The sequence below is a fragment of the Mercenaria mercenaria genome, chromosome 19 (assembly GCF_021730395.1).
Source record: "Mercenaria mercenaria strain notata chromosome 19, MADL_Memer_1, whole genome shotgun sequence".
NCBI classification, from domain to species: Eukaryota; Metazoa; Mollusca; class Bivalvia; order Venerida; family Veneridae; genus Mercenaria; species Mercenaria mercenaria.
The window spans coordinates 9,321,316-9,344,883 of NC_069379.1; the positions used below are offsets into that span (position 1 = coordinate 9,321,316).

At 35.0% G+C, this 23,568-nt stretch overlaps 1 protein-coding gene across 2 annotated transcripts in view; it reads left to right on the top strand.

Annotated features, from left to right (window-relative positions):
• LOC123542143 (cytoplasmic polyadenylation element-binding protein 1-like) overlaps positions 1 to 23,209 on the top strand; it is a 34,154-nt gene extending 10,945 nt beyond the window's left edge. The window contains exons 6-15 of one of the 2 annotated variants that reach the window (XM_045327811.2): positions 380 to 575; positions 1,970 to 2,228; positions 2,679 to 2,783; positions 9,250 to 9,366; positions 9,961 to 10,023; positions 11,461 to 11,585; positions 13,294 to 13,492; positions 15,146 to 15,240; positions 17,122 to 17,323; positions 18,323 to 23,209. In XM_045327811.2, coding sequence (XP_045183746.1) covers positions 380 to 575; positions 1,970 to 2,228; positions 2,679 to 2,783; positions 9,250 to 9,366; positions 9,961 to 10,023; positions 11,461 to 11,585; positions 13,294 to 13,492; positions 15,146 to 15,240; positions 17,122 to 17,322 — 1,360 coding nt within the window. In that variant the 3' untranslated portion in view covers position 17,323; positions 18,323 to 23,209. The remainder of the gene's footprint in view (positions 1 to 379; positions 576 to 1,969; positions 2,229 to 2,678; positions 2,784 to 9,249; positions 9,367 to 9,960; positions 10,024 to 11,460; positions 11,586 to 13,293; positions 13,493 to 15,145; positions 15,241 to 17,121; positions 17,324 to 18,322) is intronic. The other variant, XM_045327812.2, reaches the window with a different exon arrangement.
• The last annotated feature ends 359 nt before the right edge of the window (positions 23,210 to 23,568 follow it).

Below are 23,568 nucleotides of genomic sequence, written 5' to 3' on the forward strand. Positions count from 1 at the left end.
ATAAAGCAGACAGCAAAGAGAGCAACAATCAGGCCGCTTATGGCAGGTGGCAGCTTAAGACAGGTTGCAATTGGAACACGATGTTAATATGAAGTGGCAGGTTGATAACTAAGTGACAGTTAAGGCAGGTTTGTCTGTATTTTCATTGTACACTTAACAGAACTCCTAATGCAACACTTTATGTATTGAGAATATCTTTAAAACTTTATTATAGAGTATTATTTTTGGAATTTAATGTGTGTTTAGAAAAGAAAGATGTTTTTAATGACAACTCCAAAATCCACAAAAATTAGTCCCCAATGAAAAGTATTGAGTTTACAGTGCAATTAAAAAATATTTTGGAGAAAATGAAAAATTAACTTATTATTGTTTATTTCAGTGATTATGATTCTAGTACTGGAACGCCTATGACCCCTTCAACTCCCTTGAACGAGACGTTATCCCCGATAGAACAGATATTTGGCCTGATGTCCTCTGGCGGGAAACAGATGTCATCTAGAAGTAATTCCCCGTATGATGCCGACACAAGTGGCTTCAGTAGTGAAGGATCAGAGGCCGCCCTTATTGACATGATGGTATGTTATACTGCAAAATCATTAATATTCGTGGGGGACTAATTTTCATGGATTTCGTGGTTGAGTCAATCCACGAAAAATTTAATCCCAACAAAAATGTAGAATTTGGATTCATTTTATGTTCAAGATTTAAAATCCACGAATTCATATCCCCTGCGAAATTGCCATTTTGACCACAAAATTCCTTGCCCACAAAATTAAGTAATTTTACAGTAGAATAAAACAATGAGTTTTATTGGTAAAGCCTCATACTGTATAGCAAGGTCCTTGTTCTGCCATGGCTTTCTTTTCTTTACAGTTTATATATTTATTGTCAGGTTAATGCCATTTAAAAGGGGCATCCGTGGCATAGTGGTTTAAAGGTTGCTGATTTCAAATCTTTTGCCCAACACTGGTTTGGGTTCGAAACCTCAGTTGAGGTGTAGAATTTTTCATGTGAGGAAGCCATTCAGCTGGCTTATGGAAGGTCGTGGTGTACTGTAGTAGAGTTTATCTGTCAATCTAAAGCCAGACTCTCTAGCTTCGCCTACATATTATATTTCCTTGTAGTATGAGTAAGACCTTGATCAGAGTTTAACATGCAATCGTAGCTGATCATTAAAATATATATTATTATAGACAGTCTTTATTCATTTAATCTTCCCATACAATTATAACTCGAACACTTTACAATTGGTTTTACTCGGATTCTTGCCAATGCATAAAACAATGCTTTCAGGGGCATTTGGGGTCGTCTTCTACCAACAAAAGGTGGAAAAGTTGCCGTAAGATCTAAATTGTGTCAGTGTGACTCTGAACCCAACAATTGAAAAGCAAGTGCCATCGGAAACATACAAATTGCATAAATTCTTGCAAATAAAAAACATGTTCAGAGTAATTGCTGAAGCTTAAAAACATAGATGAGAATAAAAATTCTATACTACCGGTATGTAAGAAATTACAAGGCTTAAAATAATCCGTTTCCGCTCCCACTTTCTACTCACAGAAATTGCTGTTACCCAAAATATTTTTTCACAGATATGAAAGCAATATTGTATTTAGGATGTGTGGAATTAAATTCTATCACTTTAGATTCATTTTATTTATTTTTTAAACGATTCCTCCAATAGAGATGTTTAATGATAGATATTTACATTCTCCTGATATGTTTCATTATGTATGAACAGCAAAAGGAAAGTTGTTGCTGTTTGATGACACCCACAGGTAGACAGGGAGAATATTCTTAAGACGATGTCACAGTTGCTGTGATGAACAGAATGTTCAGGAATGCCTAATCAGTCTTTGATGTCGTTGGCTGTAGGAGCGGAAACAAAAGATTTTTTTTTTGAAGTTGGTATAGTTTGAATTGATCAAGTTTTGAGTTCTGTTGCTGCATGTATTTTCTTATTTTGCAGAACACATTGAAGCTAAACAGTCGGGAAGCAAAATCTCCCATCACCGATCTTTCCAAGCAGCTGTATACTGCACAGCAGCAACAGCAGCAGCACCAACAGGCAGCTTTACAACAACACCATCAGCAGCAACAGCAGCAGCTTGCCCAACATCAGCAGCAACAACAACAGTTAATACAGTACCAGGCACAACAAGCCCAGCAACAACAAGCCAACAGTCTATCGAATGCCCTAGCTTTGCCGTCCACAGATCAGGTCATAGGTAAGAAAAGACTGTGCAGTCTGTCTAGAGCAAATTCCATTGGGAAGGCCAACATGGGTTTGCTATATAGAGATTATTGCTGCAGTTTCATTATTGTGCCGCATGTGGTTCAGGGACAATCTGTGTATGAAAAGAATTGGAACCACTGCCTTACCCTTGCATGATCCTAAAAGACGACTAATAGGGTCTTTACACTTGGCCTCACTTGGGGCGTTGAATTCTTTATGTGGCTTAGGTCAGTGGTTCTATCCAGGTTCCTGCTGGTGATGAAATAATAATGCACGGAGGGGTACCTGGAGTCTTTCTCAACTGTCAAAGCTGGAAAGTCGCCATGTAATTGTGTCGGTGCGACGTTGAGCCCAGCAAAATAAATAAATAACTTTGAATGTTCAGTCCCTCTATTTCTTATACACCTTGGCAAAGAGGTTACAGTTAATCTTTGTATTACAGGTAACAGAATATCAGGTCAGATTCTACGTCCCTACATGATTGCAAACTTGGATCCGTATGCAATAGATAGAGCAGCAAGACTACACCGCAGTGCGGCAGGTAATGGTGAGTCTCATGTTTGTGATGAAATCACCAGTTGTGAATGCTGTGATTAAACATGGGGTGATTGTTGGAAAAGTTTGTGATTAAAAGGGGTGATTGTTAGACAATTGGTGATTAAGTTAAGGGTGATTGTAGGTAAATTTATGATGAAATTGTGAATATTGTGATCAAGTAAGGGATGATTGTTGGAAATGTTTGTGATTATATAAGGGATGATTGTTGGAAATGCTTGTGATTAAATAAGGGATGATTGTTGGAAATGTTTGTGATTAAATAAGGGATGATTGTTGGAAATGTTTGTGATTAAATAAGGGATGATGGTTGGAAATGTTTGTGATTAAATAAGGGATGATTGTTGGAAATGTTTGTGATTAGATAAGGGATGATTGTTGGAAGTTTGTGATTAAATAAGGGGTGATTGTTGGAAATGTTTGTGATTAGATAAGGGGTGATTGTTGGAAATGTTTGTGATTAAATAAGGGACGATTGTTGGAAATGTTTGTGATTAGATAAGGGATGATTGTTGGAAGTTTGTGATTAAATAAGGGGTGATTGTTGGAAATGTTTGTGATTAGATAAGGGATGATTGTTGGAAGTTTGTGATTAAATAAGGGGCGATTGTTGGAAATGTTTGTGATTAGTAGTGGTCACGTGATTTGGGTGTGGACGCACATTTTCTGTGCTCCGAAGTTTTTTGCAAATATTATGGAATACAAGGTGTTTACGGACAAAATTTTCATTGGAATATATTGCGTAGTTGATAATGAGTTCATCAAAAAAGAAAAAAGTGAAAAAGCGTAAAAAGGGAAGTAGCAGTGGGGACGAATATATTACGCTCAGTAAAGTGTTCAAAACAAGAGGTTCTTCCAGTGGTTCCGAGTCGGACATTGATGGACATGCATCTGTAAGTCAAATTTTAAGTGAAACAAATACGGTTTTGTTGATGAGTCATTGTCTGTATTTGACGATTGTAAGAATATTAATACTATAGAAACTATTCCTGAAGTTGTGTCTTCCAACATGCCAGTTAATAAAGGTAGTGCTGCCGCGGCGGCCAATTCTACATCAAAGGGCCGGTCAAATGTGATACTAGTAACTAGGATCGGCCGAAGGATGGACTGAGTGTTCTAGTATGGAATACTAATGGATTAACTGACACTAAACTTTCTGATTCAGATTTCATTCTACTTTTTCTGATAATGATGTAATAATTTTGAGTGAGACATGGACTGATAAGCATTCTAATATTGAAATTGATGGATACTTTAGTTACAATTTTTACCGTAAGTTTAAGCATAAAAAAGCTAGGAGAAACAGTGGTGGAATTTCTATATATGTACGTAACTCATATAAGGAGGGTATTACTATTATCAAAAATCATTTTGATACCATTATTTGGTTAAAGATAGATAGGGACTTTTTTAATCTTGATAAGGATGTATATTTTTGTGGTTTGTATTTATGGCCAAATGAGTCTCCAGCTGCCAATGTAATTGAAACAGATTTATTTGAGGTTATTGCTCAAGATTTTTTAGATTTCGAACAATTAGGTCGGGTTTATTTAGCAGGAGACTGGAACTGTCGCGTTGGAAATAGGCCAGATTACATTCTTTGCGATAGAAGAATCGATAATTTTGATCCAGGGGACTATATCCCTGATCAACACCTAGGTAGGGCCTCACTTGATACTTTATGTAACACACGAGGACAAAAGCTGCTTGATTTATGTAAATCGACCGGTTTGAGAATAGCCAACGGCAGATTAGGCCAAGACTATGATGTAGGTTCATATACGTTTTACAGCCGCGGTGCTAATAGCGTTATTGATTATCTATTGCTAAAAGAATCAGACTTTCACAGTATTAGTAAGTTTAAAATTTGTCCTTTTAACATGTATAGTGACCACGCCCCAATAAATTTTGTTTTATGGGCAAAGAAACCACAACTCGAGACGAGATGTAAAATTACTGGCACGAATATATCTCATTCGTTTTATAAATGGGACGATGAACGTAAAGAACTTTTTAGGCGCGGCCTTATAGGTAAATTACCTGTCTTTAATACCCTTATCGTGGACAGTAACAACAACGGTGAACAGGTGTGCATCAGCCGTTTAGTAAATGATTTTTCAAATATTATATGCGAAGTCGCCACTCCACTTTTCAAGCGTGAATACAGAAGTAATGAAACTTCTAATATGAAAACGTGTAAATCTAACGCGTGGTATGATGAAGAGTGCGCCATGCTAAAAAACATGTATAAAAATGCGTTAAAGCAGTATAATAGTTGTTTGTCCGAACAAAATAGAATACAAGTATGTAACCAGCGTAAGCATTATAAGTATACTGTGCGCAAGAAAAAGCGTGCCTACAAATTAAGGAAAAGTAGGGAACTAACTGAACTAAGAAAAAGTAAACCGCGTGATTTTTGGAAATATTTTAAAGCTAAAAGCCAAAAAGACGATACAAATATATCAGTTGAAGAGTTTAAAACATACTTTTCTGATTTATTTAGTAATTTTCCGACTACTGTCATAAATGAAGTTGAGGAATTCAATGACAATGATATTAACATAACCGACCCCGCCTTCGTGGAACTTAATTTGCCTATTACACAAACCGAGGTAGTTGCAGCTATTAAGCGGCTTAAGCGTAAAAAGTCTCCGTGCCCCAATGATAACCTCCTGAATGAATACTTGATCGAATCTGTTGATATACTGGGAGGGCATATTACGGATCTTTTTAGTAAAATTTTAGATGCTGGGTATTTCCCGGATATATGGGCTGAGGGGTTTATTATACCTATCCACAAGAAAGGGGATAAAAACAACACGAATAACTACAGGGGTATTACACTGTTGAGTAACCTGGGAAAGTTGTTCACCGGAATTTTAACAACACGAGTTGAAAAATGGTTTGAAAAATACAATATATTGTCGGATTCCCAGTTTGCCTTTCGTAAAGGTTGCAGCACAGTCGACGCTATTTTTGCGTTACATAATCTAATCGAGCATACCCTTTCACAAGGTTTCCGTTTACCATGCGTGTTCGTAGATCTACAAAAGGCATTCGACTCTGTCCATCGACAAGCGCTTTGGTTTAAATTATATCATTTAGGACTAGATGGAAAAGTGTTGAAAATGTTTAAAGCAATGTATTCTATAGTCAAATCGTGTGTAAAGCACTGCGATTTATATTCTGATTTTTTCAATATATCGATTGGCTTAAGGCAAGGTCTAAATAATTCGCCGGTGTTGTTTGCCCTATTCCTGGAAGATCTTGAACTGTTTTTACAGGGCACCAATACATCAGGGTTATCTCTATATGACATGTGTGTTATTATACTTTTATTCGCCGATGACATGGTTATTTTTGGTAATTCGGTAGATTTACAGACAAGTTTGAATAAGTTATATGAGTATTGTCAGTACTGGGGACTTCAGGTTAATACAAGTAAAACTAAAGTTGTAGTCTTTCGTAGAAGGGGCCCGGTCAAACAAAATGAAATATGGCATTACAATAATGAGCCACTCGAAATAGTAAACGATTTCAATTACTTAGGGTAATATCATATTGAAAAATATATATCTGAATGCCTGTAGTAAATGTGATAACGGTGTTAATAACTGGGCCAGTAAGGTAAAAACGTTTTTGCATAATCTAGGATTTGCTGAAGTATGGGATTTCCCCCAAAGTGTTGAAATAAATTTATTTTTACCGATATTCAAGCAAAGATTAATAGATTGTTACTTGCAGCAGTGGCGTACTGATATAAGAAATAATAGCGTGTTAACACATTTATATTTTTATATTAAAGAAGATTTCTGCTTTGAAAAATACCTCAAACTATTTCAAAGTAAAACTTTCAGGTCTGCTTTGACGCGACTTCGTGTATCTGCTCACAGGCTCCGTATTGAGTCTGGGAGGTATGGTAGAAACCGTCTAGAACGTCATGAAAGAATATGTCAGTTTTGTGATTTAAACGATGTCGAAGACGAGTACCACTTCATTTTGAAGTGTAAAGCATATGAGCAATTAAGAAGTCAGCTTATTAAACGTTATTATTATACCCGCCCTAGCATGCTCAAGTTTACGCTATTGTTACAGTCCGAAAACAAGTCCATCTTACTTAATTTATGTAAATTTATTGTAAAAGCAAATAATAGTCGAAATGAACTATCTACTCACCTGTAGATTACCAGTTAGCAAATAGAGTAAATGTATCTTAAGAGAACTTTTATATTTCCTATACGATTAAGCATCTCATAGAGTTTAAATTGGAAAACATATCTCATTTTCGCTTTAATTCTGTTCATTCTCCACTTTGTATGATGAATTAAGGATTAAGTCAATAACTTCTAAATATTTCTTCTTTTTCAGCTCAGCACATTTGTATTGCTTTGATGGAATTATGTCTCTATTTTATATTGCAAAAGTTTTCCATATGTGTTGTCATAATATTAGCCAATTTCATTATGCGTGACCTCTAAAATTGTATTATGTAAATCATGTTTAACAATGTACCTGTAGTGTACTCGTTAATAAACTTTCTGTTCTGTTCTGTTCTGTTCTGATTAAATACGGGATGATTGTTGGAAATGTTTGTGATTAGGTAAGGGGTGATTGTTGGAAAAGTTTGTGATTAAATAAGGGATGATTGTTGGAAATGTTTGTGATTAAATAAGGGGTGATTGTTGGAAATGTTTGTGATTAAATAAGGGATGATTGTTGGAAATGTTTGTGATTAGGTAAGGGGTGATTGATGGAAATGTTTGTGATTAAATAAGGGATAATTGTTGGAAATGTTTGTGATTAGGTAAGGGGTGATTGTGGGAAAAGTTTGCAATAAAATCGTCAGTTGTCCTTGAAAACTACTAACAAGAACTGAAATACTTGGATTTGATAAAACTGTGTGGATTTCAACCAAAACTCATTGAATCTTTGAAAAAGTGGTTTGTCAGTTGTTTTGTGGAAAGAATTAATTTAAATGAGACATAGAAAAAATAAGGATAATTTGAAAGAAAGAAATGACGTTTAGTCACTTAATGATTGAGTATGCACCAGTAGCATTTGATCAGTTCTCACAGACTGCAATATCACTATAACCCTATTTTGGAAATAAAAGTTCTTTTGATTAAGGTTTCAAGAAAAAAGTAGTTTGTGAAAAAGCAAAAAGAAAGGATATGAATATTGTGTTGGATGTTCTGTATGAATCTTAATTAAATGATTGTGACTGTTCTGATTAATTCATTCATTGTCTGTAGATGAAGTTTCCCATTTTTAATTTTTAACTCGGGGGTTATAGGAATGGTCTCCGTCAATCCATAACATTTTGTGTCAGCTCTATCTCCTAAAGCCCTTGATGGATTTTCATGAAACTTGGGTCAAATGATCACCTCATCAAGACAATGTGCAGAACGCACAAGTCAGCATGTTGGCTCAAGGTCAAGGCCACAACTCTGGTCAAAGTTTTGAGCCTTCCAATTCTTGTCCACTCTGTATCTCCTAAACCCCTTGAAGGATTGTCATGAAACTGGTCAAATGATCACCTCATCAAGATGATGTGCAGAACTCATGAGTCAGCCATGTTGGCTCAAGGTCAAGGTCACAGGTTTGACCCTTTCATTTTATGTCTGCTCTGTATCTCCTAAACCCCTTGAAGAATTCTAATGACTTGGCTTTAATATTCCTGTTATCAAGACGATGTGCAGAATTCAAAATTCACCCCTGCCAGCTTAAGACCAAGGTTACAACTCGACTGTTTTATGGTTCCATCCAATACCATAAAACCTTTTGCAAAATGTTTCGATCTTTGTCGATGTCACAGACTGTTAAAATATTTTAATTTTTGCAGTGGCAGGGGATACAGCTGTCTTTCAGACTGCCTTGTAAGAATGTGGTATAGGTAGTATTTTTGAAAGTGAGCGAGTTTGATGAAAGCTGTTAAATGTTAGAAAATTGTTTACAAGTAGTAAAGATTTTGACATTGTTTATATTTCTAGCCTAAGAAATCTTAACTTTTGTGTTCATGGTCAAACTTTTGCTATATAACAAAACACGTATTGCTTGAGGCCACAAGAGGATGTGCAAAAAGCTTTCAAATTGTCCAAATTCAGAAAATATTTATAAGGAAGATTATGGACCACCACATGAATTGCTAGGCAACTACATGAATTGCTAAGCAGCCACATGAATGGCTAGGCAACTACAACCCCTCCCCCACCTCCCACCATCACCACCACCACCATTTATCATACTGACCCGACATATTTCTGTAACGGAACACTGTCAAACCCTATAATTAATATTGTAAAACTTCTAATATAACATACTGTTGGATTGCAAAACTGGGACATGATTTAAGCAGATTATATTATTATAGTCATTGTAGTTTTTGGTACTTGAAGAATTCCTCTGCAAGGCCGAATATATCACATCATTAGCATGCGTACCATTTTCTTCTTTTTTAGCAATGTGTGAAGCCAGCTGCACGTGGAGTGGAAAAATTCCACCAAAGAACTACAAGAATCCCACAACTTTCTCCTGCAAAGTTTTTCTTGGAGGTGTACCCTGGGATATCACTGAAGGTTTGAGCTATATTAAGACTCTATGAATACAAGATTAGTGGTGAGTAAGGTTATTTTGACCACTGAAATACTATCAGGAATACCTAATATTGCATTTCACAAACTGAGGATAAGATATTACATTTGAATTCTGATAATCGATCTGTCTACCCTGTGTCGCTCATTTTACACATACTCGACTATTATTTTGAAGGAAGTAACAGAACAAGGTCCATTTCTTTGTATGTTTTGTTCTTCTGACAATGTAGCAGGGGCCTCCGTGGCCGAGTGGTTAAGGTTGCTGACTTCCAATCACTTGCCCCTCACCGATGTGGGTTCGAGCCTCACTCAGGGCATTGTTTTCTTCATGTGAGGAAGCTATCCAGCTGGCGTAAAGCATGTTGGTGGTTCTACCCAGGTGCCCGCTCATGATGAAATAATGCATGGAGGGGCACCTGGGGTTTTCCTCCACCATCAAAGCAGGAAAGTCGCTATATGACTTGTAATTGTGTTGATGCGACGTTAAACCCAACAATAAAAAAAAAAAAACAGACAGTGTAACATTTGATCACTTGGCCCTTATTGCTGTGATTTTATGTTTTGCTTTTTTTACAGCTGGTCTTCAGGCAGCCTTTGACAAGTTTGGTAGTTTTAAGATTGAATGGCCAGGACGTGATGGTAAGTATAGAATTCTGAAGTCCTTGGACAAACAAGTATGGCTTAACCAGGGTGGGGGAAAAGTCACTATGTTTGTTTGCAAATATTGTTTTTGTCATTAAACCCAAAATCTTAATTTTGGCTTTTTTAGATAGTAACTAAATAAACAAAATGCGCACGATTGTCATAACAAAATATTTTAACAGTCTGTGACATCGACAAAGATCGAAACATTTTGCAAAGATTCCAGCAGGTTTAGTCTTGCATGGACAATTCTAACGCAACCTGATCTGATTTTCTATAAACATAGAATGCTAAAACTGTGACATTTTCACTGTTATATCATGACATCGAAGGTAGGATTAATTGTACTAAAAGTGAATATGGCACAGAAATGAATATATGAGCCACGCCATGAGAAAACCAATATAGTGCATTTGCAACCAGCATGGATCCAGACCAGCCTGCACATCCGCGCAGTCTGGTCAGGATCCATACTGTCCACTAACGGTCTCTAATTGCAATAGGCTTTGAAAGTGAACAGCATGGATCCTGACCAGACTGCGCGGATGCACAGGCTGGTCTGGATCCATGCTGGTCGCAAATGCACTATGTTGGGTTTTCTTATAGTGCGGCTCAATTATTTCGTCAATGTCGTCAAGGATGTAGGTAGTAATCATTCATATCTTAGAAGTTCTAAGCCAAAAAAAAATATTTATCTCAAACTGAGTTTCTATTGAATAAAATCTTTGTTGTTCAAATGCATATTATTATATTGTACAACCTTTTGATAACAATTCTTAAAATGCATCTGAACTCCATCTTTATCTTTTCATAGTCAAAAAACATGACTGTAATTATTCTTGCATATTATTATGGTCATCTTATTTACTAATTCTTGTTCAGCAGACACAACTCTTTCAAATGATTTTAAAAAAAAACATGGGGTCACCGGGCATAGAAAAGTTACCTATTTGTGGGTTGGATACCTTAAGCTAAAAGTTAGTCCCTTAGTAGTGAACCATTATACTGACAGATTTACAGGTCATTTTAGGAATGGTAGAGATGTGTACATTTGTTTCAGTTTTAAATAATAAACATGCTTATATTTTGCCGCTCATCTGCCACGTTTTCCTAAATGGTTTATATAGGTTTCTTTACATAATTGCTGTATGTATAGAACCACCACAGTGGCCTAGAGGTAGAGCATCTGCATCGAGTGTGGGAGGTCGAGGGTTCAATCCCTGGCCACATCATACCAAAGACATGAAAAATGGTACCAGTAGCTCCCTTGCTTGGTGCTCGGCATTAAAAGGGAAACTGGCCTATCATTTTTCATACCCTCATGATGATGGATTCCATCAGGAATGAGATGTCGAGAGTGATTAATATAAGTTGTAGAACTTGCTTCACAATCGACCTAAAATAAATTAGTATAAACTAATTGGTATATTTCAGGGTATGTGTATTTATTGTTCGAGTCTGAGAAGGCTGTGAGGTCACTGTTACAGGAGTGTACCCATGATTACAGTACAGGAGAGTATTACTACAACATCTCCAGTCGTAGAATGAGATCTAAGGAGGTTTGACGTTTTAATTACAGTTTTTAGCTCACCTGTCACAAAGTGAGCTTCTGTGAACTTTTGCTTCTGACCACTCTAGAGGCCACATTTTTCAAGGGATGTTCATCTTGATGATATCTAGGTCAAGTTTGAAACTGGGTCACGTGCGGTCCAAAACTAGGTCAGTAGGTCTAAAAATAGAAAAACCTTGTGACCTCTCTAGAGGCCATATTTTTCATGGGATCTGTATGAAAGTTGGTCTGAATGTTCATCTTGATGCGGTCAAAAACTAGGCCAGTAGGTCTAAAAATAGAAAAACCTTTTGACCTCTCTAGAGGCCATATTTTTCAATGGATCTTCATGAAAATTAGAATGTTCACATTGATGATATCTAGATCAAGTTCGAAACTGGGTCACGTGCGGTCAAAAACTAGGTCAGTAGGTCTAAAAATAGAAACACCTTGTGACCTCTCTAGAGGCCATATTTTTATGGGATCTGTATGAAAGTTAGTCTGAATGTTCATCTTGATGATATCTAGGTCAGGTTTAAAACTGGGTCACGTGCCTTCAGAAACTAGGTCATTAGGTCAAATAATAGAAAAACCTTGTGACCTCTCTAGAGGCCATATTTTTCAATGGATCTTTATGCAAATTGGTCAGAATGTTCATCTTGATGATATCTAGGTCAGGTTCAAAACTGAGTCACATGAGCTCAAAAACTAGGTCACTATGTCAAATAATAGAAAAAACAACGTTATACTCAGTTAAAAACTGGGTCATGTGGGGACAGGTGAGCGATTCAGGACCATCATAGTCCTCTTGTCTTAAAAAGACTGTTGGCTCAGTCAAAATAAGAAAGGTCATATTTGGAAACTTATTGTTTTGTACTGAAAACAGGAAGAGTTTGGTATAGTGGGTTAAAAGCTCTAATTTCCTCCACCATTTTATACACACATCTATTTCAGCTGGATTTTTACTTGAAAAATGAGCATAATTCCACTTTAAGGTACATTGTACATGACTTGTTAAGATTTTTGACAAATTATGGGCGGTTTTTAATTCCTTTAAGATAAGTTATTACCAGTCAGGATATTTTGCATAATATGTTTGTATGTGGTCCTGACAGTTAAGCCATTAGTTTCTTTAATCTGCAATGTTTTTGTATGGATAGTGTACTGCTGTCTGGTCACCAATCATGAAACACCTGTTGATAGTTAATTCTCTTACAAAGTATTTGCCTTGGAACCACACTAAAGATTTTTACCACTTTGATACAGTCGTCACAATATTTCAGGGTCTATATAAAAGCTCTGATATTAATCTGTGGACTTCATAGTTTTAAAACCTATTCTAACACGACCAGGTAATAACCTACATACTTGTATAGCAAAATCTATCTCAGATTATTCTAGAATAAACCAGACTTGAACTGCTGCGTACACCGTGTTTCGCAATAAGCCAAATGGCATAGCACGCAGTTGTAATTTACTTTAGATGAAAATACTACTCTGATTCTTGCCTAAAGTTATTTGAAGTAAGTTGTGTTAGGATCGAAATAAGTATTTAAATAAGATTTATCGTAGAATATTCGAGTTTGGAGTTCTTATGTGTATGAATACATCACAAAGGCCTAAGTTTGATACAAATTATTGCTTAATTTAAAGTTTCATGATCTTTTCCAGTGTGTTGATTATATCCTAATTAATCATACCAAAATGTCTGTCTTTAGGTACAGGTAATTCCATGGATGTTGAGTGATTCAAACTTTGTACGTCAACCATCACAGAGATTGGATGCCAACAAAACGGTGTTTGTCGGAGCACTGCATGGAATGATCTCCGCCGAGACTCTCTCTGTCATCATGAATGACTTGTTTGGAAATGTTGTGTATTCTGGGATAGATTGTGATAAACACAAGTATCCTATTGGTAATAAAGCTTTTTTATTTCTTAATACAAAATTTTGACTTTCAGCTTCCAACTGAAGATTTATAACATGTTGTGTGGTGCTTGATGCATACCGTATTTTGGTGTGTATAGGTCGCGGTAATGTATAGTCCGCATCTAATTTTTGCTTTGGAAATGGTCGGAAAATTTAACTTCCAGCGTATTAGTCGCAGTTAAATTTCGGATTTTTTCCCCAGCAATATTTAATATTTACCGGCAAAAAAGTTATGGCGGCGGCAATATTGATGCCGCGGACTGAATTATTATCAGAACCTGATTGGTGGAAATCGGACAGTGTTATTTTCGTTCCCAACCGTTTCGTACCAACAGTAGTATCGGTAACAGACTACATCAAAGAAAAGCGGCTTTTTGACACTAATTGGCAGCAGACGGTTTGCGTTTTCATTCTGTTATCATGCAAGTTTAAGTGTGAATTGTTTGCGCAGCAATTATAGCACCTTTCCGTGTCATGTAATTAACAGCGTTCTTTTGATTCTGAGTAAAAAGATTAACAAAATATCTCTGTTTGGATTTTTTTCTTTTATTTAAAAATCAAAAGTAAAAAATTATCTTTCAAATTTTTTAATACGCTAAGAATTAGTATAAACAATGTTTGGAATGGAGGACGGATCTGTCCGGATTTTATCCAACCCGGAGTACATGTCAATGGCGTCCAGTAAAACGAAAGTAGAAACAAACGTAATTCAGACTGCAAAAACATCTTTGAATTAATGTCATTCGTAATTTTAATAGTCTGTATGGGTTATTTACGATATATTTTATTGAAAGTAACCGCTGTTGGCTGAAAAGCTGCCGATATTGATATTTTTTATCCATTTTTTTCGTTCGTAACAGATGCACGTAATTTTGCGAGAGCTATGGTCAGAAAATTGGCCCGAAAAAAAAACTGCTGGCAATGTTCTGTCGTATAGGTCGCAGGAACTTTTTTCAGGCAGCAAAATGGGTAGAAAAAGTGCGACCTATACACACCAAAATACGGTAGTTTAACATTCATATTCTTGTTTTCAGATTGTTATAGGTGGTTAATCAGATAAATATTAGCCATAATTAATGGATTTGTTCAAAGCTTTTATATATGAACATTCGAGTTACACTTCCTGATTTTGATGTTAAATGTGGGTTCAAAAATTTGCTTGGATTGTAGAATTCTTACATTTGAATCAACTGTCCATCTAGTTCATTAAAAGTTGCAGGTTCTACCCATTTAATGCCCACCCATGCCTGAAGTAATGTCAGGACTGCATTAAGGAGCCAAATTTTGTCGCTTCTTTGGATGGCTGCTTGTTAAAGGTTTGACAGTACAACCTATATTTTGTCAGTGTATAAAGAGGACGTACAAAGTCCAGGGGGTCATGCAAAAGTCACCATATAACTAATGGTAATGGACCCGTAATGGTAATCGACCAATTACATATTCTTTGTTTGCGATTTTGACATTCTCTGGCTTTTAGAGAAAGTCTTGCACATTCTAACATTATAGATTATATTGTCAGAAGAATGCCCAATTGCAAAACAGTAGGTACTACTTGAATGGGAATTGACGAGTGTTGTTACGGGTCCACTACCTTAAATTCTGTGTTTACAAAATGGACTGAATAAGAATTTGTATTTCAGGCAGTGGTAGGGTGACATTTAGCAGTAGAAGAAGTTACATGAAAGCTGTACAAGCAGCTTTCGTAGAAATTAAAACACCCAAATTTACAAAGAAGGTGAGTTTTTAGCTCGACTATTCGAAGAATAGTCTAGCTATTCTACTCACCCTGGCGTCGGCGTCGGCGTCGGCGTCACACCTTGGTTAAGTTTTTGCATGCAAGTACATACAGCTATCATTTAAAGGCATATAGCTTTGAAACTTATTTATTCTTTTTCTAGGTCAATTACAAACCTCACTGGGTCAAGTTCCATAACTCTAACATGTATTTTGAGCAAATTATGCCCCCTTTTGGACTTAGAAAATTCTGGTTAAAGTTTTACATGCAAGTTACTATCTCCAAAACTAATGCAGATATTGAATTGAAACTTCACATGTGTCTTCGGGGTTATAAAACTAGTTGATAGCACCAAGTCCCATAACTCTGACCTTCATTTTGGCCAAATTATGCCCCCTTTTGGACTTAGAAAATTCTGGTTAAAGTTTTGCGTGCAAGTACATACAGCTATTACTAAAAGGCATATAGATTTGAAACTTATTTTTTCTTTTTCTAGATCAATTACCAACCTCACTGGGTCAAGTTCCATAACTCTAACATGTATTTTGAGCAAATTATGCCCCCTTTTGGACTTAGAAAATTCTGGTTAAAGTTTTGCATGCAAGTACATACAGCTATTACTAAAAGGCATATAGATTTGAAACTTATTTTTTCTTTTTCTAGATCAATTACCTACCTCACTGGGTCAAGTCCCATAACTCTGGCATGTATTTTGGCCAAATTATGCCCCCTTTTGGACTTAGAAAATTCTGGTTAAAGTTTTGCGTGCAAGTACATACAGCTATTACTAAAAGGCATATAGATTTGGAACTTATTTATTCTTTTTCTAGATCAATTACCTACCTCACTGGGTCAAGTTCCATAACTCTTAACATGTATTTTGAGCAAATTATGCCCCCTTTTGGACTTAGAAAATTCTGGTTAAAGTTTTACATGCAAGTTACTATCCCCAAAACTAATGCAGATATTGAATTGAAACTTAACATGTTTCTTCGGGGTTATAAAACTAGTTGATAGCATCAAGTCCCATAACTCTGATATGTCCCCTTTTGAACTTAAAACTCTTTTGATATTTAACATTTTGGGTAATAATTTCCAGCTTCTGTGACAATATTTCGAATAGTCGAGCTTGGCTGTCTTATGGACAGCTCTTGTTTTATTAGATGTAAGGTCTAGAATGTCCAAATTTAACCTACTGCAGTTGTGTCTTTTGAAAAATGACACATACAGAATATATGAAATTTAAATCATTCTGAAGCTTGTTTATCAGTTAGTGAAGTCAGTTTCATGATGTATGTAAAATGTAGGAAGATCTTTGAATGATAACTGCAATTTACCGGAAATGATAAATTTACCTACCTGCAAGCTCTCTGTATATTCAATCACTGACAAAAATTATATGGTGAAAAAGCCAAGGGGCCTACGTAGCCCAGTAGTTATATTTGATCCCTCTGTATTGCTAGTCTAACCCAGTTAGGGTTTGAAACCCTGTAAAAATGCTGAATTCTCACAAATTCCAGAGTTACAGAAGAACATTGGTGGATCTGCCAAGAGCAAGATGCCGGCCAATGTCAGTTCTAGAAGTGTACTTGTGATATTTTTTAATCGGGTTATTTTTCTATTACAAACTCATCCACTTAGCGCAATAGGGAAAGCATCCATCTACAGATCGCGGGGTCATGACTTCTGTCCTCGGGTGGGCCATATGTTCTCCGTGATGACTTGATGTGGGGAAGTTGGCAGTTACTTTTCGGAGAGCAGGTTTGTACTGGTACAGAATCCAGGAACACTGGTAAGGTTAACTGCCTGCCAGTACATAACTGAAATACTGTTGAAAACAGCATTAAAATCAAAACTTACAAACAAAATTTTTCATTACAGATCCAGATTGACCCGTACCTCGAGGACAGCATCTGTACACTGTGTAACCTACAGCCCGGCCCGTATTTCTGCCGCGATCTGCAATGTTTTAAGTACTTTTGCCGAACATGCTGGTACTGGAAACATGAACCAGACGCACTCAGGAACCATAAACCTCTCAGCCGTAACACAAAGGGTCATGCTAATCTTGCATTACTGTAAGGTAAGTAAGTGATTTAACCTTTACGCTGCTAAATTTCTAAAATAGACTGGTTCATCATTCAGTTTGGGCAGTACCATTAACTGTTTAAAGGGATGCTTACAAAAAGATACTTACTGAATAGTGAACAATACAGAACATGGTCCGACTGCATGAATGTGCTGGCTGATCATGATTTAAACTTGTCATAAATGCATAACCAGCATAAGGGTTAGGCATTGATCAATGTGATCAATTATCGTGCTGCTTTTGACAGGAAGATGAGCAATGTTGCAGTGAAATATTGATGTTTGAATGCTGCTTCTTTAGTAGTTTTGTCACATCTCGTCACCTCAGCGCAAGAAGTGTATAACTGCATTGACTTAAAGAAGGACTTATTCACTTTTTGCGCTAAGGTGACGATCTGTAGTGTAGTACTAGAGCGCCGGGTTCAAGTGCTGGAGGACGAGTGTTTGCCCGCTTGGCAGTATCATACAAAAGATAATAGGTAAGGGTAGATTTCTTGGAAGCACAGCGCACCAAAAACACAGCCCCAGAGCCACGCATTTACATAGTAGGCCCACAACAAAAAGAAGCTGTAATGGAAAAATATTTCAGATGGGTTGCTTCAAACATACAAAGTCATGAAAAGTGGTAACAATAGCTTCCTTGCTTGACAGTCGGTGTTTAGGATAGTTCTAGGACTTCTCAGCCAAGTGTCACTAAAATGAGACTGGGTGTGGTATCATGTCATATGTCTGTGGCCTGGTACTCCTGGTCTCCAATGAGGCAGCAGTATAAAGCTTGGCGTTGTGCTCAGTGCTGCAAGTAGACACCTCCTTTTAAATGACTGAAAAACTGGAAAAAATGTTGAAAACAAATGCTTCTACTGAACACGTTCATAATTTTTTAGTTTTATGTCCAGTACTTGGGTGTCCTTGGTACTAAATGCAGAAAGGAAGATTTTCTTGAGTTGGAATAAAAGCAGTTTCGCAACATTATGAATATTTTTGCACATTTCAGTTTGAAGAAACGCTACAGTTGACACAAGTTTAAGACCAGATATTATTTATCAAGTCAGAATCAAGTCAGAGCCAAGCAGTTTTGGAGCGAGACTAGAGAAATTTTAAGGAAAAACAGGAAGTTCAGAGAATGAGATTGTTGAAAGAAAACTGTACTTTGTAAAGGAACTAATCATAAAAACCATCCAGGAACTAACCATATTTAATTAGGAACCAGGTAGTTCCAGATATTAGGGAGTTAACCAATATATTGGGGGGAACCAGATACCAGTTAAATCACTGGAGCAAGGAACCAGGGAGGTTCGTGTAAAATGAACTGAATCTGCAGGAACCAGATAGGTCAGTTTAGCTGGATTTTGATGGTACAAACCTTAGGAAATGTCTTTCATGTTTTTGTTGTCTTTCATAGTGTAGATGTAAAAAATTATGTTGATTTGTTAAACTTTACTTGACAGAGCTGATTTATTGTTATTATTATATATTGAATTTTATATTGTGCTGAAAGTGTGCTCTGTGGAATTTCTGTTGTTATAAATTTTATTAATTTTGACAGTAGTGATAAATTTAGTAATGAACTAAAAAAAATCTGAAAAATCTGGGGAAAAAAATGTCACAAAAATTTGTTTACTTAGTTTTGTTCCTTTTACATTTTGTTTGTGTAAATCTTTTCTTAACTTTTGTATTTTCTATTTCTTGATCTCCCTTTCCTTCCAGCTTTGTTGTTTCTTTACTGATATCTCTTTATTTGTTTTCAAACTCTGCTTATTCTCTTTGGTTTTCATACTTACATTTTCTTGAGTAGTAAGTAGGGAGGGTGTGATAAATTTTTTCTCCAACCTTTAAACCTATCTAGCTTTTCAATGTAATTTTTGTTCGCTCTGTTTACTAGTTGTTTCTTCTCTGTGCATTTCTATTTTTCGTTTAACTTTTTACTATCTTCTTTTTCAATTAGTTAGTCTTTAATGATTTTATTCACCTTTTGTAACACTTAACTGTTTTTTCCCCACTTTTTGTATTTCCCCTGTTTGTTCTTATGTGTTTACAAATTTAAATAAGTAATTAGTTGACTTTCTAGGGTTAATTGCCAATTTTAAAAAGTATTGATTAATTGCCAATTAAGTATTGCTTAATTTACAATCTGTCATTACATTGTATGAGTTTCTTCTCCAATTTTCTTCTCTTTCATTACTTCCCTTAACTAATTGTTAACTTTGTTCTCTTTGTCAGTCCTCTTGTGTGTTTATTTGCCTTATGTGGAGCTTCTATAGACACATGTTTCTTCTTTGTATCATTCTTACCATGTGTGTTTTCTGCTTTCTGTGAAACTTTTCCCTTAGATCTTTTCTTCCTTCTTTTACTAAAATTGTATATGTGTTTAATGTTTGTTTAACTTTGTGTGTTCATTAATTTATTGTGCATATATTTTGAATCAAGTGCTATTACATATTTATTTTTGTTGCCCAATTTGAACTATTTGTACATATTTTATTATATTTTCATAAATGGCTTTGTTTGGAAGTTCAGTGCAAGAGCATTGTACTTTCCTTGTATAAATTTGCTTAAATCACCCAAGAAGGAACTATTTTGTAATAGCCTTATACGCAAAGAAACTTTGAAAATTTAGTGATAGAGTGATTTCTTTTAGCTGGATCAGTCTGTCATTAAATTCTCAAGAGCCTTTGAAATATTGAGTAACCATACGAAATACACAAGTGCTACTGTCAGAAAATTAGAAAGATTTTATTGAGTTAGAAACAAGTGTCTGTGTATTTTAATTATTTATTGTTTAAATATTGCAGTCATTTTATTAGCAAATGAATTCCCAATCAATTTATAAATCACATGTACAAAAGTTTGATTACGTTATGATTTGATGGAACTAATTATCATAATTATCTTACAAATTTTTACCTAATAAGGACTGCATTTTTCATATACAACCTTGTCTTAGTTTTTACAAATTTAGTTTAAGTAATTAGTTAACTTTCTAGGGTTAATTCCCTATTAAGAATTGATTAATTGCCAATTAAGTATTGCTTACATTCAAGTAATTAGTTTAATTTTCTAGGGTTAATTGCCTATTAAGTATTGATTAATTGCCAATTAAGTATTGCTTACATTCAAGTAATTAGTTAACTTTCTAGGGTTAATTGCCAATTAAGTATTGATTAATTGCTAATTAAATTAAGTATTGCTTAATTTACAATCTGTCATTACTTTGTCCAGTTTTTAAAGCTCTTAATAGGGGAAAATACTTTCATTCATAATTTCAGCTTATAGTGTCTTAGCAAAATTTTTACATTCTAATTAAGGAAATTAAATGTAGCTCAAAGTTTATTGCTGTGAGGGTTTCAGCATCATTCTGCAGAGAAATTGATAAGTTTTTAAACTACAGATGTATATTGTGGATGAAGGTGTAAATTCACACATTTTACATTGATACAATTTTTTTTATCATTTTTTTTTTTGCCTTTAAGATTTTATGCTATTTATTGAATAATCCCTTAAACCATTGATAAATATACATCTAAACATATCAAAAAAATTTTTTTTTGAAGAAATGGTAATTTAAAACTCATCTGTGCTAATTGCTGGATCTGTTTTGATGTGATTGTGCTATGTCCGCCAACATAAGGGTCGTTACCTGTATTTTCCTTTAATATACATATGTACTTTTAACAGCTACAACTTTATTAGATTTCTCAGTGATAGGAATTCACTTCCAAAGACATTGCCCTCAAATTTGTTTTCCAGAACATCTGTCTGTAAAACAGAACTTGAAATCATAAAAATAACCAGAAAAAAAACCATGACAAATTCGTTGAACGGTTCCAAAACATGGTTTTCAAATTTGGAGATCATGTGATTTTTTTTTTCGCTGATCTAATATTCCTAAGAGGTTTTCTGTTCATGCAAGTGATTGCAGGTTTTCTGTTCATGTACTTGATTGCAGGTTTTCTGTCCATGTACGTGATTGCAGGTTTTCTGTTCATGTACTTGATTGCAGGTTTTCTGCCCATATACAAATGTATATGATTGCAGGTTTTCTGTCCATGTACATGATTGCAGGTTTTTCTGTTCATGTACGTGATTACTTAGGGCTTTAAAAGTGTTTGTGTGCTATCATTATTTGTCAGGTGAGCGGAGGAGGACTGTTGTGTCTTTTACTTCTTTTCAAATATTACTTTTGGCCTACTGTTTATTTAAATGCCCATTTTAGGGCTTTATCGATAAAGAAAATTGAAAAGAAAGGTTTAAGAGGTTATTTCAGTGCTATTTACCATCTTGTTTTAGAATTTAAGTTCATTTTCAGTTAATCTTAAACATGTTAATTTCGAAATTAATATGTGGTAAAGTGTTGGTTTTTATTCATGTCTATTTAATGATATACTCACTCTTTTTAACAGTTTAGTATCAAATCTCTTGTTTACAAACAGGATTTAATTTTTTTTAATGTTTACTCATTTTAAAGGTATAGGATTAAGACACTTAATGATGTAATTTTCAACATTTTATATGTCACCAGAAAACAAGATTTTATCTTTTGGTTCAGTATTTTGGTAAGAAAAAAACACAGGTAGTGTTTGCTTGTAAATGAGTTCTTTATTATAAGAAAAACTAGAATAAAATTCTTTTAACGAAGGGCATAGGTAATGCGAGATTTTAAAGCTTAAAGGATGGGACTATAGAGCTTAAGCTCCATCAGTTGTATTTAATTGACATACAGCTTTTCTCTTTTCGTCAGACAAGAAAGTTACTGAAAATATATGAATTATATATTTAGGAATATGAACAGTGTTTGAATAAATATCAGAATAGTATAAGGTTTAAGTATACTGTATGGAAAGTATTTGTTTGAATATATGAACATGTTTAAATATATGAACAGTAGGTTTAAATATTTGGACTGAAGGTATACAAATATGAACAGAATGTTTGAATATATGAACAGGTTTAGATATATAGAAAGTAGGTACTAGAATATTTACACAGTATGTTTAAGTATTAAATATATGGACAGTTGGTATACATTATGTTTGAATATATGAACAGTATGTTAAAGTATATGAACAGGTTTAGGATTTTGGTACAAGGAAAAGTGAAATTAAGGAAATAAGGTTAAGGAAAAACATGAAAAGTGAGATTAATTTACAGTTAAGCCAGTAAGATACTTTTCATTGGCCAGTTTGCATAGCAGAGAAACATATTTATATGCATAATGGATAGATACAGTTTTTTCAAGATACTAAAATTTAAAGAACAAAAAAAATATTCTCAGAAAGTTGTATATCACAAATATTTATTGAATGATTAACAGTTCAGATGGAATCTAGCAAATTTGAAAACGTCATTGGAGAGAAGTAAATGTTTCGAAGTGCAAGATATTTGAAATGTTGAAATAAAATGGATGAACAGTATTCTAAAGTTTACGAAAAGTAATCTACTAAATAAAAAAGATTAAAGACAAACTTTGAATAGATGAAATATGAAAAGTTCATTTTGTTAAATCATAATTATGCTGAAAAAATGTTGCAGGCGTATTTTGAAAAATAAAGTTTGGGTTGCTTGAATGTACTTTTCATATCTCAACTAAATTTAAATGCATAAAACAGATTTCAGATTTGTGTCAGTCGCTGAAGGAGATGATTTTGTTTCCATCGAACATCTATAAATAGATCCTGTAGAGTGTGCTTCCAAGAGAATCTGGAAAGTAAAGAACTTACAGATTATTTTTTTTTGAATACCAGATAAATTTAGCATTGTTGTATATATTTATATTTTCTATTTTTCGTTTTGTTTATTTATTTTCACTGCAGAAAATTTTTTGCACAGTTTATTTGAGCATCAGAAATGGTTGAAAATTAAAGAATATTTTTCAGCCAAAAAACGTTTAGCTTTTTATTTAGATCTACCAGATTAAGAGGCCGCAATGTGAAGGAAAGGCCTCGTATTCTGTTGCACTGGAAGCTCTGTATTCCGTACTTTCACTAATGCAACATTTCTGTAAAGTAACACTTTACAACAGATTCGACTTTTCGGCAAAATACGATCTTTCAATACTTAGTCATTGACTTCGAATTTCGTGTTCTCACTGTGTTGTGAGTTCGAGCAATGTTGGTGCATGGTTCTACCGAGGCTCTAAATAATGCCTGGAGGGACATCTGGTGAATTTCATTAAAACTTAAATTAGTTCGTCCACATCATCGTCCTCGTCGTGTGACAAAGGTCAATAACTGACGCAAATAT